Source organism: Erpetoichthys calabaricus, chromosome 15, assembly GCF_900747795.2.
Source record: "Erpetoichthys calabaricus chromosome 15, fErpCal1.3, whole genome shotgun sequence".
NCBI classification, from domain to species: domain Eukaryota; kingdom Metazoa; phylum Chordata; class Cladistia; order Polypteriformes; family Polypteridae; genus Erpetoichthys; species Erpetoichthys calabaricus.
In genome coordinates, this window is record NC_041408.2 from 68,937,650 (window position 1) to 68,957,582 (window position 19,933).

The following is a 19,933-nucleotide window of genomic DNA, read 5'->3' on the forward strand; positions in this document are numbered from 1 at the left end:
TTGTCATGTTCATCAAACAATTCCTGAACAATGTTTGCTGTACGGCAGCGTGCATTATCTTGCTGAAATAGGCCACTGCTATCAGGGAATACCGTTGCCATGAAGGGGTTTACAACAATCTTTCGGTGTGTTAACGTAACATCCACATGAATGTCAGGACCCAAGGTTTCCAAGCAGAATATTACTCGCAGCATCACACTGCCTCTGCCAGCTTGCTCTTCTTTCCATAGCACCTCCTGCTGCCATCTCTCTCCCAGGTAAACTACGCACTAACTGGACATCCACATGATCAAAAACAAAACGTGATTCATCACACCAACCCTACCTTCTTCCATTACTCCATGGTCTAATTCTGATGCTCACATGCCCATTGTAGGCACTTTTGGCGGTGGACTGGTGTCAGAATGGGCACTCTATCTGGTCTGCAGCTCTGTAGCCCCAAACACAGCAAGCTGTGATGCACCGTGTTCTGACACCCGTCTCTCATGGTCATCAGTTTTTCAGCAATTTGTGCAACATCAGCTCTTCTCTGGGATTGATCTGATGGGCTAGCCTTCACACCCAACAAGGATCAATGAGCCTTGTGCATCCATGACCCCTGTTGACCTTCCTAGGACCACTTTTAGTAGGTACTAACCATGGTGTACTCAGAACACCCCCACAAGACCTGCCTTGACAGGTGCCACTGCAATGAGCTTATTTTATTCACTTCACCGGACAGTGGCTTTAATGTTGTGGCTGATTGGTGTATTATTGCTGTTATTTTTTAATATGACTCATTCTTACAAAAATATTTCATAAAAAATATGGTAACTTTTTGATGAAGAAAAAATGTTAAATTCACTGCCTTTCTTATTAGTTAACCTAATCGCTGAAATGCTGCCAGGATAGTCTGTGAATCTATGCAAAGCTTGTGCTGAAAATGTATGTCTTGTAATGTATTAGACAAGCCATTGAATTGCAAACCATGAAGATTCCAGTTAAACAACCAAAAATGAGTATGTCATTCTGAAAAAAATAACCAGCCAGTGCTCCAACTGTGCAAATATTTTAAAACTAAACTATTACTATTGGACTTTGAAGTCATACTGGATAGAAAGTGTGCTAAACAAATGGTATACCTTAGGTCTTGAACAGAAAACATTCAGGCCTAAATTAAAAGCACAGACAGACAACATTTACAGTACATAAAATGCACTGAAGAGATTAAAATATGCTGCACAGATTTCTTGCTGCATAACTGGAGAAAGAAAACCTCAAACTATGTTAAAAATCTCCATTTTTATCAGTTTAGAAGACAGTTTGAGGATGCCCCAAAGCAAAACTATACACTGTACAAAATCTAAAGTTCTATAAAAGTATGAGATATAGCATTTGTGTACAAAAATTTTCAGCACCTTTTCTAACGTTTCTCAAAGTTAGGTCCCTGACTTGAGAACAAAAAAAAAAAAGAGCATGTCTAAAATTGTTCTGATTTTAAGGCTATTAGTCTATATCTTGCAGTTAAAAAAACTTATACTTCAGAAATAACTCCTCATGATTTTGTAGCACCTTGTGAATAAGTGAAGGTGCATATTTTTCCTATCTTTGAAGTGATATTTGCTGTTTGCAGAGCGTTAGGATTTAATTTTTTAAGAAATACATACTCTGATAAGTTTAAGTACCACTGAATTACCTTAATGACGCCAACAAGGTCAAACACTGCTAAAAGAGTAAAGAGAATGGCAAGCCAAAATAAGCTTCACACTAGCAAGCCTTCACCTTCAGAGGGTCATTACATTCAAAATAAGTTTAGCTTACATGCTGAATGACCCAAATGTAGTAAACGAGTGACCTGAGAATTGTTAGCACTGTTTCAAAATGCTAACTGGTTCCATAACTGGCAGTAATGTGCTAAACCTTATGTAGGGGTTCACCAGCCCAGTCAAAGCAAAAACATACTTCTAAAGGACTGTTTAAGATTAGTCAATTCAAATAATACCATGTTGAAGGCTGGCAATGTGACAAAGCCTGCCTCTGTGGGACTCCACAATCTCTACATGAATGATGATTTTTCCATCAGTTTAATTAAATAAGAAGTCAACGTTTGCTAGTCAAGTGTTTACAAAGGTAGTACCGATTGCTGGTTCAAATCTATTTTAGATATCTCTGACATTAGCATGGAAGAAACCGTATTGTCAAACAATTTTTTAAAGACCATTTATCTCTCTTTATTATTCAGAGATAACAGTAACAAGGAGAGCAACGTGTCTTAATGACTAAGGAGTCAGACTTCAAAAAAAAAAAAAAATCACACAATCACTTCTGCTTTTGGCTCACTGTATGACCCTCAGCAAGCAGTTTCATGTGGTGTGAATAACGTTTATACTCCAAAACAGCATCGACTAGAAGGGCATTGCACTAAGGCTCACAGACTATTAAACAATCCTACAAATGAGGACACCAATAGACAGATTATCTCCACCCATCTTTTCTGAACTCAAATCCTTTAATTACTGGGATGCAAGGAGCCAAAGCCCATCTTGTCAGCATTGGCCGCAGAGATGAAAAAGTCTTGACAGGACATTAAGCCCATCACAGAACATGTTCATGCTCACACCTTCCCTCATACGTCTCTATGATAGAGGTAGTGATTATGCTCTTCTGCATATTTATAATAGGCATGAAAACAAGGGAATCTGTAGAAACCCCACATGATGGACATGAGTAAGAACATTGAAGACAGAGATGAGACCAGGGAAAGAAGTGAGGCTCCAGGAGCTGTAATGCAAAAGTTGGTAAAATAAAATGAAAAACTCTATAGGGAAGCCATGTATATATGCAAACACATCTAAAAGTATTTTTGCTACAGACAGTTCTGAAGTATTATAAAATTAACTGGTTAGGACAATATTGTTAAAAAAAAAAAAAAAAAAAAAAAGCCTCCGTAAGAGCCATGGGGAAATTATTCCATAAATGGCACTCAAAAATGAAGTTTCCTTGTAAGTTTACACAGGAGTATTATGCTATCTTACTTGAACCGTCCAGTCAGGGACATGAAACATAGCACACGTCACCCATTCTCAAAATTTGACAAAACAAGTGCAAATACAAAACAGAACTCTACCATTACTAGGAAGTATGTTGATGAATGTTTAATGCATGTTTTTATACAGTTTACTTATTCCAGCTGTGCATATTGCTAAGAATGCGGTCTGCAGATGGGTAAAAACTGTTCTTGAACTGAGAGGTGCTTGCTTTGATACTAGTGAACCTCCGGCCAGTTTGGAAAATGGACAGTGCCCAGAATGTGCGGACTCGCACAGCTCTGCATCAGTCCCATCTCTGCAGTGTTTGGTCCATATGGATGGTCCAGTGATCCTGCTACACTACCCTCTTTTCCTGGGCTGTGGTGCTCTTATACCTGGCTCTGATTCCTTCTGTCAGTAGATGCAGTAGTGCTGTGTTAGATGTTCACCAGTATTTGTTTGTGCATACCACACTTCTTCAAATATCTGGGGAAGTGAAGGTGCTTCTCTGCTTTATTTATTTTTTTTTATAAATAATAACAGTTGTGCTTTGTCACCAGTTTAGTTGTGGAGACTGAGAATTTTGAAACTACTCACTCTGAGTAACACATCCCCATCAATGCAGACTATTCTAGGGGGTTACCAACAGGCAAGATCTTGTGTGTTCACATAGTGTGGCAGGGATTACTACAGAAGTTTGGCTTTTATTTTATTATACTACTATATGTTAACTTACTGCTGTTCTTAAGTAAGAGGTCAACATTGCATCTCTTGGTCATTTATAATATTTACTTTTATATTCACATTGTGACTGTTTTTCCAGATTTGTTAACTATAGCTCTAACATATGTTAGCAAAATTTAAAAAATGTTAATCACTGTCACAATAATTATACCTGTTTGTCGATAAGTGTTAAGACTGCTCTAGGTTGGCTTCTCTTTATAATATATTTGACTGTGACCTCCTAAAACAAAAACATACCATTTTATAATATAGTGCCTTTGAATGGTATTCACAAGCACAAATACAGAACACAACTGCTCATGGTTTTATTTATTTATTTATTTTTTTTAAATCATGGAGGCACCGGCACATTAAAATTACTATACTCATGGCCAGACAATGGATCAGAGGTGGGAACTGAACTAACGGTAATGTGGTTTAGAAGCCAGGGCTTTCGCTATGTCACCACACGGCCTACCGAAACAAAGGCATTGCAGACAATTGTGAAAGGAACGCAGTTGTTGGCAGCAGTCATGCAACTCTGCCCAGTGTACAGAAATTACACATCATTATTTTTAAATCTGGATTCAATTATCAAGCACAAGAAAGTCTAAGATCAATGAATTTCCTCTGCAATGCCAAACAAAGGAATAAACAAACTATACTCTGTTTTATGTTTCACAAAAACCACATTCATTTAAAGAGTCTTCCTCAGCAGTTGCATCACTAATTCAAATTTCTGTCAAATTATGCTAAGTGTGAAAGCACTGCGGAGTGGAATATCTAATGCTTTACAACAGCATTATAATAGCTAAAATCTTTCAAGCACAAAATGTTTAACTAGTTGCTTGCAAAAGATTATAAATAAATCGCCTAATAGAAGAATGTGCTATAAACCATAGCATTACAAGCCAGAGACTCGATGAATTTTCTGTGGTCCACCAGCAACTAAAAAACTTCCAACTTTCAGGTATAAAAACTCTTGGTAAATATAGTAAAATACCATGCTTCCTTTTGTGGGGGCTTCAGGTACAGGGGTTAGAAGTTTTCAAAACCGAGAGCACAAACTTTGCCATTCAGTCCCCTTATATTTTGCATAACCATACTGGACTTAATTTGACCTGCTGCTCACAGACAGTCTGTCTACACTCTCGCTCATGGCTTTCTGAGTGTATACCTTAAACATGCTCCATATATATCCTCTGTCTACAGAGATTACACTGTTTTGTCTGAAAATGGCAAATAAATTTTCTCTGCAGAAAAATAGATAAAAGGTATTCAGTTACAAGAAAACTACAACTGTGTCAATCAGTGACATTAAAAGTAGCTCAAACAGCATTTTTTTGTTAAGATTACATCTTTATTTTTAACTTGCCATTTGTGCACATTTCAAAAGAGCTGCGTCCGCACATGCTGCAGACATCTAATTAACATGATTAAGGCATATTCATTATCAGTCCAGATCTAAATCTTCAAATTTCCTGCTTCTGCCAAAATAACTTTATTTTTTTTTTTAAGGCATAAACATGTTTTAGACCCGTGGTACACAATGACAAGAGCCGCAGTTCATTTTTCTTTCACTCTACAGTCTTATTTTTTTTATTTATTTATTTATTTTTTTAAAGTTGACATCTTTTATAAATCTAAACTCATGAACGCCATCTCTTTTGGCAGCAGTGTTATAGACGCTTCCTGTAGGGCAGTCTGAGATAGATGTCACAGAGAACAGGCTTTATATTTCCATTTCATAAGGCAGGACTGGCTGCAGGCTTTGCTGCCTTTTTAGAAAATAATACTCCCCTGCTGTCGAAATACAGTACTTCAAGAAAGAGATGCCATTGCAGGTAAAGGCAAATACATGTGTCCAAAAGTCGGCGCAAATAGCAATTCACAGCTGTGATTCTATACTGCTGCCATTTTCTTAAAGTCATTTTGAAGAACTGTAGAACACCACACTGGACTAAAATCACAAATGGGACAGAATGTGTCACAATATGTGCTAATATTAATCTTACAGACTGACTGCAAAAGCAGAAAACAAAGTAACGGTTTAAACATTTGTCACACACTTGCGAATGGGAGGCAGCCAAAGGGCTCGAAGGAAGGTAATTCCACACCAGACCAGGGGGTAGAGAGGTGCACTGATCCTTTCTCTTTTCCCACTGCAGACCCATTATGGGAAATTCCACCTGGCCTCCAAGACGCCCCTTTCCAGTGACAAGCCCGATGACTTCACTTCCGGTTCTGGTCATAATTATCTCACTTCGTCTGCTGCACTTTAAACACCCACCATCTCAGCCTCACCGGTGAATTCTATTTGTACTAAAAATTTTTCCATTTACAGCCAGGAAACATTATACTGGTGGCTGACCCAAATCTTTTTGTGGCTCTTGTCTCATCTTTGACACATTGAATATTATATTTATATTTAACTCCTAGACTGACTGAAGAACTGCCTTTAAGACAATCTTTATATATAATACGCTACTGTGGCTGTTCGTTTGTCTCTCCAGGATATTAAATCACCTGTAGCTCGCAAACCGTTTGACCTATTGACCTGAAATTTGGCACACATCTACTATGTGACGTCTACTATCCATTTTCAGGGTGATGATTGACCTCCCAAGGTTATTCCCCTTTTAATTTTATTGTAGAAACAACTCTCAGCAGTGGCCAGTAGGGTGGCCATGCAGTGCATGTATACGGGCGCCGTTCTCATCCCTACCACCACCACCGTCACTTCCCCTACCTCTTCATATCTTAAATCATTCTTGAGGGAGATTGAAGACATAAGAGCCAGCTTAAGTGAAAAATTAAGGAAAATTTACTAAGTAACTGCAATGCAAACACTGACTTAATCAGTTTTAACGCAAAAAGATTCCAATGAAAGAAGAAAAGAAGCGTGCGCTAGGGTGGAGAAAAGAAGAGCTGCTCAGGAAGCAGCAAGCGCATCAACCTCTGAGCAAACGAATGGTAAACATACAGAGAAAGAGTAGGAAAACTAGGAATGCTCAAGTCAAGTGTATTCACTATCGTGCAGTGATGCTCGTTTGCCAGGCTTCTATCTTTCATGAGATGGTACTGATGGATACAAACGCAGGTCACTGAAATCACAAAATATGAGTTCTACTGCTGAGCTAAGAGGAGATCTCCATGGGTCCCTAAGGCTTCTCTATTCCCTTTTTCCCAGGATTTGTAGAACTGTGAAGCTTTCAATTTACTCTTGTCTTTTCTAATCAAACCTTTAGCATACTGTATGTGTAATATGTTTGGAATTTTCCATTTTCCTGACTGATTGGCTTTCTATATTATTACATTATTGTTTTCCGCTTAGTTGGGTCGGAATCTGCTGGGTCACACCACAAAAAAAAAACAACACTCTCTGAATTTACACCATTCTCTTGGTGTTAATATCAACAGATTTAAATATGTACAGTGGTACTGAAAGATCAATAATACAAATTCCTTTACATAAGGACAATGGAACCTTATATTTTTTAAAATGTAGTTGACAGTAAAATTAACAATATAATAAAATCTAACATTAATCCACATGATTCATTCAGCCAAAGGCATATCTTACCTTTTGTGTGCATCAGTCAGCTGCTTCTCTTCAGCCTCCAGATCAACTTTAGCTGCATTAGAAATATAATTGAAGTGTTAAGAAAGCCTGACTTTACAGATACTATATTTATAACACAATAATCGATTTTTAGTGCCGAAACAGTGGTTTCTAGCTCTGACTGTTGGTTTTCAGTCGATTAAGCCTTCAGTATAAAAAAAAAAATCTACTATTAAATCATCTTAAATACAAAAAATTAAAAAGCTTAGTCAATATGCAGATTTATTATCAAAACAATTATCAAGAGGTTGTGATGCGGCTTCATCAAGGCCAGAAAAGAGCCAGAATTTGAATTTAGGACTCTATAGGAACTGTGTGACTGTCTGCTAACCACACTACAGCTTGCTGTTTCCATTCATAATTCAATTTTTTTTTTTTAAGTAAGAAGAAAATGTATTATCTTTTACATATTTAACCACTCTGGTAGGGTATCTAAGCTTAAACACTGCCTTATCCTTGCAGTTCATAAAACATTAAACTTAGTTTAGGTACTGCAAAAATGCATCTATTCCTCATTTACTATTATGTAAGAAGACCTTAACAAAGACTTCTTTTGGTCTTCTATACTCTTGTTAAGCATCAGTAGATCGGTTATTCATCTCTGTGCAGTGTGGCATACTGGCATGAAAGCAAAAAGGATTCACAGGTCTTCTACTATATATGTATTTTCGAGAAAAATGTGTCTTAGTTTATCCACTTCAGACCTCTCCAAAGTGATGTTTTGTTAGTACAGTAGGTCACATTCAGAGATAAACATTTTACTGATGCTTTGTAAGTGTTATGAAGACCCAAAGAAGTGTGTATATATGAAAGTCTTGTCACATCATAGTAAAAGAGTAACAGATGAGTAATACTGTAGGTGCATTTGAGCAGTACCTAAACTAAAGTGTTACAAAACTTTCTTTCCAGCCTGACTGCAACCAGCTTGCCATGTAAACACACAGGTGCAAAGAATCACACATCCTTTAAAAGGACAATTTAGTCTTTAGCAGGTGTATCCATCTGTACTCATCCTATGGTGACTTCTTTAAGAAATGTAAATATAAAAGTAACTTTTTTTAACAAAGCCAAAAAGAGTTACATCTATTTTTATTTGAACAACAACAACAAAACCATAAATGACCCATAACATAGAAAATGGCTAAACTGATTTTGGGTTGCATATATTGACTTAGCAGTCACTAGTTAAAGAATTTATGGATATCTTGTAATCTTAGGCAAAGTCAGAGCTAAAAGTGTGAATAAACATATCAATATATCTGTCACACAAATGCACATGGAAGGCAGCTAGAAGGACCAAAAGAAGGTAATTCCACGCCAGACCAGGGGGTGACAGGGTGCAGTAAACTCTTTTTCTCTTTATCTCTGCAGACCACACACGGGAAACTCTGCCCGATTCCGACAACGATGACATCACTTCTGCCGACCGGCCTTAAAAGCAAGACAACCTCCACTTTTTATTCAGTTCTGTTTTGATCTCAACCTGTACACTTCTGTGTTACCAAAATTTCAATTCTTGCAGCCTTAGTCAAGTGTACGGGTGGCTGCCCCAAACCTCCTTTGGTGTCAAGGTCTACTCATTTCACATATCATATCCTGTATGATGCAAGAAGCTAATCAGTAATACTGTAAATTGAAAGAATGTTTCACATGTCAGCTTAATCAAATACATCTATGACCGTCAATCAATAAAAAGCAATGCCTCCGAATACTTGAAAGGCCTACACTTTACATAGCTGTACATACTGTAAAAAGACAGTATTCTCTAAATCAGCACCAGCACGATAAATTATTTACTTTAGTTAAGCTTAGCATTCACATTTCCTGCTCTCGAGTTTGCAGTCCTACTACTTGAGATATATGTGTTACCATGTAAATGCATGTCAACATAAACACACCATTGTAAAGCAAGTTAAAGACATGCAAGTGATAACAGTTTAAATGTGACCCAAGAGAACTATGAATTAAATATTTTTAAAAGCCTGTTAATATTTTACAAAACGTTTGACAGCAATGGATAACAGGAGCTCCAAATTCACATAAAATACCAACACTGTTTGCCCGGATTAAGAGTATTTGACAAGGCCATTAGGACTGGCGGCACAGAAATCTGTTCCTGCCCATTAAAATGTTTAAACAAGTTTACAGATCCATTGTTTAACTAAGAAACAAAAGAATGGAAATGTTCATAGATGGAAAGTGGTGCCCATTGAGAGGGAGGAAGTTGGTAGGGAAATAATATTGTAATGAAACTTGATAATATAAAATCAGCTAGCAGCAATCTGGACAGCCACAGCAGATATGCTTCATGCTGTTTTTCAGTGGCAGAAAAGACCTAATATCTTAAAAAGAATTTTCTATCGTGCCACATAGCACAAGAGGGAAGATACTTTTGCAAAACTTAATATGAGTATGGATGTAGCTATGAGGCAGCATATCTGCCTTAGATATGTTCCAGTTAACAACTTCAGAATACTGTCTCAATAAATGTGTTATATGTAAGAACATTTGTGTAAAAACCCTCCACAGAAACAAAATAAAAATATACAAATGGTACAGTAATGATGAATGCCTCAACAATGTGTCTGCTGTCTTGAAAACTAAGAAACATATTTAATTGTTTCAATTAGTCTTTTCGAAGTGTTTTTCCCCACAATATATACCTAATTTTGGTAAAGTACGAAATATACTTCTACAGCAGAAGCTTAAAAGCCTAAAGCTACAAACACAGTAAAGACAAAAAGAAAAGAAAAACCAGAATTGTCAAAAGCCACCGCCCACTCACAAATTTCAAAAAAGCGTCTCAGGAAAATCCAACTTTCTCCAAAAAACTGTATTAAAACCATATCCTCATGGTCCAGATAAGTACTACCACAACTTTTCAAAAAGCTGGAAGTAAAACTGAAAAAAACAAACACAGCAGACTCAAGAACACTCAACCCCTCCAACCATGTGAGGCAAGGAGATCTGACAGATTTAGTACAAAGTAGACATGCAAAAAACCCAAGGATGCAAAACATCGGAGTTAACATGCACATGGCACACAACCACAAGCCTCTGCAAACTTGCAACCTGTCACACATGTGCGAGTAGGAGGAAGCTGTATGGACTAAGTGAGGGTAATTCCACACCAGGCCAGGGGGTGGAGGGGTGTGCTAAGCCTTCTTCTGTTATCTCTGCAGACCAGACATGGGAAAACCTGTCTGACTCGTTCCTGAAGACGTCACTTCCGGTTCCGGCGCCTAGAAGAACGTCGCTTCTGATTATGATGACAGAAGGAGGTCACTTCCAGTTCCCATACATCACTTCCGGTCTTGGTATTTAAAGTCGCCATCACAACCATTCGACAGTTCTTGTTTGGACTCCATTGAATACACAACAGTGTTGCTTTTTCAAACCTATTGCAGCCAGGGATAGTATAACATCGCCCTGGCATGCTTAGAATCAACTTCTGGGCCAAATCCTGACTGATGGCAGCCCATTCTTGCATAATCAAGGCTTGGAGTTTATCAGAATTTGTGGGGTTTTGTTTGTCCACCTGTCTCTTGAGGATTAACCACAAGTTCTCAATGGGATTAAGGTCTGGGGAGTTCCCTGGCCATGGACCCAAACTTTCAATGTTTTGTTGCCAGAGACACTTCTCCCAATCATCCAAGAACAGTTTGGTGACACACAAAGCCTTTTCCAGCATTACAGAGCACCTTGCCACAAGGCAAAAGTGAGAACTAACTGGCTCGGGCAAAAAAACACTGAAATTTTTTATACCATAGAATGCACAGTGTAATAGTAAACTAAATGTTTACTTACTTCTTCTGTAATGTTTACTTCTTCTGCTTGGGCTCTCTTTCTCACGCTCACTCACTCGCACTCTCTCTCATGCTCTCTCTTGCTCACTCGCTCCCTCTTTCGCTCATGCTCTCTCTCTCTCTCGCTCGCTCGCTGCACAGGGACAGACTGAACACGTGCAGAAATCATCGACACATAGGAACCGGAAGGGAAAATGGCTTGTTCGTCGCCCGAGTGTGTGGTCGTGAACAGATGCAAAAGTTTGGCGAAGTTTTTGGTCGTAACCCAATTTGTGACCTGAGGTTCCACTGTATGTATACAGTATATATATATATATATATATATATATATATATATATATATATTATATATATATATATACACACACACACACACAGTATATACATACATACACATAGTATGCACACACACATATACATATACATATATAATGTAATCTAAATAAACCATAATGACGTTCTTCCTTACTTGCTACTGAACCATTCTAATTATGAAATTGGTATTAATTTAATGTCAGTGTTTTGAACATTTTAACTGTGACTTAGCATTATTCATGACCCATGCAAAACCTTCTTTACAATGATTAATCATAAACTGAATCTAAAAGGAGTAGGTTTGCTATAAAAGAATAAATCCTCCTCGATTGTGTTTGAGAAATATGGATATATGTGAATGGGACAAATCAATCAGTCAATAAATAATAATTTCATGCATACTAACCTAACACAACTTATGCTGTCCTAACTCCTTCCATATGGATCTAAACAGCAGAAAAGAACCCCTCTTAGACTCTGACCCTATATGCAGACTTCCTAATTTCTATCTGTGCTGCTGTCTGATCCAAAAGCCATAACAATCTAAACCAGTTTTGTTGAACTGTTTCCAAGCATTTCCAAGAGAACGGGCTGGATACATCTTCTCTCTCTGATCTACAGCATTCTTTTTTTGGGAATATCAAATCATCCATGTAATTGAAGACAGAGCTACATCTAAGGACTTCTGACAAGTATGAATATCACTTTTATCTACACACCAACACACTAAATCTTCTCTGTTTTTTCCTTTTTCTTTAAAGTGGTTTTATTTTGTTTTTCAAAATACAAAAATGTACCTACTGAATCTGGAAAATTTAATAAGCTGCATTTTTATGAATTTTAAAAAAAGCAGTAAAAATTATTAATCATGATTAACATACAAATAGAAAATGATAACAGCATGTGTTCAATGAATGAACAGTACTAATTTAAATTAACAAAAAACACTGATTAGAGCGTAATAATTAAAATGTCTAGTCTTGAATGGGGGCAACATATAAAGTTTACTATACACCATAATATTTATTGCAATGGACATTTATTAAAAAAAATAACTTCTTTCCAAGTCACCATCAAATAGCCTAATTTCCCCAGAGGAATTAACACAGGGTTCAGACATTTCACATCCAACCCAAAACCCACACACACAACTGCAGCAGCAGAATAAGGGCCTGCCATATGCTTTGAATACTGTACATAACACACCTATAAGGACTGGAAAAAATAAAACATTACAAGTAGCAGCTAATCAATAATAAAGAACTCTGATTGCAGAAAGGTACTCATTTCCACAGCATTGTTTGCATGGCAGGCAATTGTAAGAGAGAGCAGAAAACACAAGTCTTGTTGAGATGGGATTAACATTAAATGAAGTTTTAATCAGACCTGTCAGTGCAGTTAGGCATTTCAGACTTGTCAGCTAAATCTTTTCTAAGGATGGACAGAAATATCTACAGCAACATTATGCTTATTACATAAAAGTATGGGGATTTCAAGCTAAGTCAGTCTGTCCTTTCACTGAATCTGCATAATTCAGCAAAGCAAAAATCTTGTGATTGATGCTAAAAGATGAGTGGATGCCTTTGAGCTGCCAAGAAAGACGATTTGACACAACAGCTGTGAGCTGAACCCTAGTAACACCACAGCCTCAAAAGTATGCAGGGGGTATGGAGTACAACATCTAATGGAGTGGTGAACATGAGAAAAGCTCAGTACAATGAGACTTTTGAAAAACACCACACACTTGACCCATTACCTGTTACAAGTCTCACATTTTACTTCTTTGCCATGACACAACCAGTGTTGGGAAGTTTGATTAGGTGACATTTGAACAAAGGATTTTTACAAGAATACAGGACAACATAGGGGCAAGTGTAAGCATCACTAGCATACAGTCAACAACCAACTCACTTAACAAAGCACTTTAAAACAATGCCCCTTCCAAATTAAGCTGTAAATAAAAAGAATAGTGTGGACTGCAAAAGAAACCCGAGGTCATGATGCAAAGTAATAGCCTTTCATTTCTTGCAGGTAGGAATTTCTAAAACACAAAGGTCCTAGTTGGAATACATTCAAGGCATTTATGGGAGCGAAAGACCTTGCACTAAAAACCAAAGGAATTCCTCAACCCATCATGCATAGGAGGTTTCCATCATATTCATTGCAAGGTGAATCCAACTGTCAACACACTTCAGCATTTTGTTTACATAAAAATGATCTGAAAAATCTACTCTGTATATTCTGTGGTACAGGAGTGCAATTAAAATAGTTGCCGTTTTTTAAGGTCTCTTCCCAGATAACACCTAAAAGTGGGGTACAGTGGAGCAGAAGTTGCCACATTTCTTTAATTTGTGCACTTCCCAGTAGTTAAGGTGTCAGCCACCCCTCTCATTCATCTGTTGATCCCTTTCTTGGCAAAGTGGGCCAAGAAAACATTACACCACTGCACCACCAAAACCACCACCACCACCACCACCACCACCAGCCTGGACCATTGATGCAAATCAAGTTGGATACCTGGATTCATGAGGATGGTGCCAAATACTGACCCTACCATCTGTGTGCCTCAACAAAAATGTACATTCATTAGACCAGACTGTCTGTCCAGTTTTGGTGAGCTTGTGCCCACTACAGCCTTAGCTTTCAGTACTTGGCCGACAAGAGAGGAACCTAACATTATTTTCTGTGATTGTAACCCATCTTTCTCAAGTGTCGAGGTGTTAAGCATTATGCGATGCGTTTGTGCTCACCAAAGTTGTACAGAGTGGTTATCTGAGTTGCTGTAGCCTTCCTGTCAGCTTGAACTAGTGTGTTTATTCTCCTCCGATCTCCCTCATCAATATGGTGTTTCTGTCTGCAGAACTATCCACTCTTTTTTTTCCTTTGTTTGTTTCTCACACCATTCTGAATAAACTCTATAGAGACTGTTATGCATAAAAGTCCCAGGACTCCAGCAGTTTTAAGAAACACTCAAACCAGCCATCTGGCACTAACAATCATGTCTTGGTCCTTGAGATCATTATTTTCTCCATTCTGGTGTTTAATGTGAACATTAACTGAAGCTTCTGATCTGAATCTGCATGATGTTGTGCATTACGTGCTAGGTTAGGTAATTGCATAGATAAGCAGACGCACAGGTGGTGCATAATAATTTGCTTAGTGAGAATATTATATTTTTAATAACTGGATAATACAATAATTAAACCAAACTATTTAAGGTGATGGTTCATTCACTCTTTCAAGGTGGATGTCGACTTTTATCGAAATTCAGGGGCAGAGGACGATAATCAGCTGTAATCTATGACAAATATTGCCAATTTGTTTTAGTTTGACTCTCTTTGCTAGAAGGAAAGTTAGCGTTGATGATTTGACCTCGATTCCCTGCATGTGCATGAGTGGTAAACCTTTAAAATGGTATCGACATCTGGCGAGTGACCAAAGTGAAATACTCCATGGACAATGTTTTGCATGTTATTGCTGAATCGGACTATGACTTGTTGGACTACAATTTTGATGCAACTGATCTGTAAATGGAAATGGAAAACAAAAGTGAGGTACCAGGATCAGCTGATCATGGTGCTGAACATGTTCGTGTAGCTGATGTCCCACTGCAACATTTGCCTGGGAGGACTGCCACTTAAAGTGACAAGAGGTACAACTCAGATTGCCACGCACTATGACTGACACCGCCACCCACCTGATGCGCGAAGACAGCCGGCTCACCATGCATTCCTGCTGGACATCAAGCCAGGGGACACTGAACAGGTGTTGACAGCAACCACAGCACACAGAAGCAGGTGGCTGATGTTGACTTATGTGTGAAACCATTGAGTTTGAGTTACAGAGTCAAAGTAGTTAAAGGCTGGTAACTTATACCCTTACTCTAACTGATCAAAGTTTAAAACCTAAAATTGCAAAACTATTTCACTTGTGGCTTTTTACAAGGGTCACTATTCTACTGTAAGTGGATTTAATTTTATTTTATTATTATGACAGGGTGCCTCGAGAGGAGTTGTGGTATTGTCTGAGGAAGTCGGGAGTGGCAGAGAAGTACGTAAGAGTTGTACAGGATATGTATGAGGGACGTGTAACAGTGGTGAGGTCTGCGGTAAGAGTGACAGATGCATTCAAGATGGAGGTGGGATTACATCAGGGATTGGCTCCGAGCCCTTTCTTATTTGCAATGGTGATGGACAGGTTGACAGATGAGATTAGACAGGAGTCCCCATGGACTATGATGTTTGCTGATGACATTGTGATCTGTAGCAATAGTAGGGAGCAGATGGAAGAGACCCTGGAGAGGTGGAGATATGCTCTAGAGAGGAGAAGAATGAAGGTCAGTAGGAGCAAGACAGAATACATATGTGTGTAAATGAGAGGGAGGTCAGTGGAATGGTGAGGATGAAAGGAGCAGAGTTGGCGAAGGTGGAGGAGTTTAAATACTTGGGATCAACAGTACAGAGTAATGGGGATTGTGGAACTGAGGTGAAGAAGAGAGTGCACGCAGGGTGGAACGGGTGGAGAAGAGTGTCAGGAGTAATTTGTGACAGACAGGTATCAGCAAGAGTGAAAGGGAAGGTCTACAGGACGGTAGTGAGACCAGCTTTGTTATATGGGTTGGAGACGGTGGCACTGACCATAAAGCAGGAGACAGAGCTGGAGGTAGCAGAGTTAAAGATGCTAAGATTTGCTTTGGGAATGATGAGGATGGACAGGATTAGAAATGAGGACATTAAAGGGTCAGCTCAGGTTGGAAGGTTGAGAGACAAAGTCAGAGAGGTGAGATTACGTTGGTTTGGATATGTGCAGAGGAGAGATGCTGGGTATATTGGGAGAAGGATGCCAAGGATAGAGCTGCCAGGCAAGAGAAAAAGAGGAAGGTCTAAGAGGAGGTTTATAGATGTGGTGAGAGAGGACATGCAGGTGATGGGTGTAACAGAACAAGATGCAGAGGACAGGAAGACATGGAAGAAGATGATCCGCTGTGGCAAACCCTAACAGGAGCAGCCGAAAGAAGAAGATTTTAATTAAAACTATTTAACACAGACAAGATTTTGTTCCTAATTTCTTAACAGTACTGTTCCTCTGCCATATCACTTAAATACTCACAGGTAATGGTGGGCATGTGGTGTGGTGCTGTGGTTAAGGCTTTGAACTTCAAACCCTGCAGTTGTGGGTTCAAAGCCTGCCATTGACATTGTGTGACCCTGAGCAAGTCACTTCACCTGCTTGTGCTCCAAATGGAAAAAGAAATGTAACCAATTGTATCTCAAATGTTGTCAGTCAAATTGGATAAAGACGTTGGCCAAATAAATAAATGTGAATGTAAATAAATGTAATGGAATCAATTTATAACATTCCTAATATTTAATGTTAATATTTGAAGTGTAAAGGGAGACCACATATTATTCCAAGGTTATTAATCCAAAAACATCAATTACAAAGGCAAAATTAGAAAACAATGATTCTGCTTTTGGAGTTAGAGGAAAAAAAACTTGTACAATTGTTTTGTATGTTTCTCCTAAAATATAACTCACTGAAATAGACAGAAAAGCAATCAAATATAAAAATCAAAACATTTAAAAAACTTAAACAGAAAAAAAAATGTCAATGTGTTTCAAACTCGGGCAGCATGGTGGGCACACTGCTGCCTCATAGCTCTGGAATGCTAGATTGAAATTCTGGTCGGACCACCATCTGTGTCAAGTTTCCAGATTCTCCATGTTTTCTGTCTGGGTGTTTTCTCATCTCCCTCTCAGACCCTAAAGAAGTATGCGTTAGATTAATTTGGCTTCCCACTTATGCTTGGCTCCTGCTTTGCACCTGGTGTTGCCAGGTGTGGTGCCAACTCTCTGCAACCTTAAAACTGAATTAGGTAAATTCAGAAAAAAAAAAAGGATGAATGGACATTTATTGGTTCCCCAAAATAAATTTAGTTCTAGCAAACTAAACAAAACAGGATTTAAAACCAGAAACACCACCAAAGATTTTACTATACTCTCGTGTAAAAATACGTAAAAATAGAACTAATTTAAATTTTTAGGTCAAAAGCACTTTCCACAACTAACAGAAGATGATAAATAAATGAACAGACATGCTGAAAAACAGTATTTTTCTTACCGTATTAATTTGCATACTATGTGGAAATGAATAGGGTCATGTTTTGTTTAGTTTTACTTTCCAAAACCACTACTGTTGCCATATCAAGGATGAGAAAAAAGTAATGTAGTATGTAAGCTATATTTAAAGACCAAAAAGACCAAGAAAACAATGCAACAAATTTAAATTCTCACATTCTCTTGCATAAGAGGTCCTACAGACTCTACTGAGGATTCTGGTTGCGACTCCGTCAGTTACAAACGTCTATGCAAACAATGAAATCTTCCCTAAGAAAATCCCACTGCCACACAGATCAAAAGGCCCATTCACCATTCAGTACGACAGGGGAAAAAACCTGCTTTCATCAAGCCATCTTTCAACTTAAACCCGTGGATAAAACAACAACAGGCTACATATGAAACAAATTAAAGCCTTTTCGAAATATCAAGAACACAAAAAAGGATTCACAAATCAGATTTAAAGAAAAGAAAATGTTCAGGTGCGCTCTCTCTGTGCCATTAATGTTAAATACTACTAAAATTCCAAAGCTATCATGACACAAAGTAACACAACTAAGCTACTGCTGTAGTGCGACCCCAGTATACCAAAAGATCACATCTTAACCTCTGCAGAAAGCTACCTTCCTGATTTTAGGCAAGGTAAGGTATTTTTTGAATTGGTGCAGATTACTTTAACTTACTCATCAGTTTAGAAAGTGCAAAAAATGCATCTCATCACATTTCATAACTCCTGTCAGACAATACAGTACACACTGCAAACTTTGGTTAAAGAAAAATTCTTTTGGATAGCTTAGTTGTTCTTTCAAACAATGTTCAACAAAAACAAGAGGAAACAATTACTTCTTTAGCTAAATCATATTATAGTACAAATCCCAGAAGTTGGATCGCAGAACTCTTAACGACTTCTGGTTTTAAGAAGAGAAAATAAAAAGTGGCAGGGGCGCAGAGGGGTCAAAACCTCTCTCACCTTTTTAGACACCCAGAACTAATAAATCCAGGAATCTTTTCTTAAAACTTTAGGGGATGACATCAACCCAGATTCAAGTGCAAATCTCAGAGAAAATAATCACCTTTCACACTTAAAGGATTATTCCTGTTGGGTAAGGGTAAGGGTGGTAAGTGGAACAAATCGGCAGCTTATCAGTGAAGCGAATAAACGAAGTACACCATTGCTTTGTACAGACTGATGAAGAGTTTCTTATAAATGACTGAGTTCCACTACATTAAGTGAGAGGTCCTTTTGTTATTGTTGTCCAACACTGTCTAGGAGGTACACACCACACAATTAATATTAGGAGTCTGGAAATTCTACCAATATTCTTCTCATTACTAGATAAAACATATTCAAGTGTAAATACTGATAAAAGATGAGGAAATATGGGAAGGATTTTTTTTTAACAAAAATATATAAAAATAGCTTGAGGGAAATTCTATATTTGCTGAACAACTTTTCCAAAGATACATACACATGGCCAATACAGAGGTCTTGGGCAGTTAAAGAGGTCTGGAACACATCAATGCTAAGCACTGGAAGAGCGGAGAGAAGTGATTTCTACATTGGTACAGAGAGGAGTTTGAGCAGGAATCACTGTCTAAAGTTAAGCAAGTAAATTACCTTCTAGTTTTATCCCTAGTCTCAAAGTATGAATATTGACCACCGAGCAATAAAACTGGAAATTAGGTAATGCAATGCCACCTCCTGCTTTAGGTCACTGCAGTATCATTTTTTAGATGTGCAGCCTTCTTGCGTTCCTCAGGAACCAGCTTACAGCTGAATATAAAACATCTAAAAAATTCTTCTTGCAATACATACTCTAAAAATGAAATACAGCTTTTGAAGAGATATGTTAGGGTTAATACCTCTGCCAGCTAAAGAGAGATGAAGAGATGACCACCAATTAACAACTCGCTTGATACATTCCATCATAATGCAAAATTTACATTTGAATTTGTTTTGGACTGTGGCTCCTAGACATCTTTTCTGAGACAAGTAATGAAACGTAATTACATTTAGTATGCTGTGCATTCTGCTGCTACCATTATGATTCTGTTCACATCTCCCATTGTTGTGGAAGAAAGTGATAAGCAGAAGTTCATAGCAGTTGCAAAAGGCGTTAGTGAGAGTAGACGGCTTTCTCTGGCTGTGCATTCTAATATGAAATAGTGCTGATATTGATTACATGAACTGAGCTGTCTGGTGAGAGTATTTCAACTTTATCCAAGTACAAATATTAGGTCTAATCCTATATTTGTGCTATACATTGAAAAGAATATTTTGCCATTCCACTCTGTGAAAAGCTTTTTCTGACTGAAGAGACAGCAGGACCTCTGAAAATGCAA

The 19,933-nt window shown here is 38.0% G+C and overlaps 1 protein-coding gene across 1 annotated transcript in view; it reads right to left on the bottom strand.

Moving 5' to 3' along the window:
- The window catches only part of fmn2b (formin 2b), a 293,106-nt gene that overhangs the window by 45,692 nt on the left and 227,481 nt on the right, over positions 1-19,933 (bottom strand). Inside the window, exon 15 of the mRNA XM_028820569.2 lies at positions 7,315-7,366. Within this exon, the coding sequence (XP_028676402.1) occupies positions 7,315-7,366 (52 nt within the window). The remainder of the gene's footprint in view (positions 1-7,314; positions 7,367-19,933) is intronic.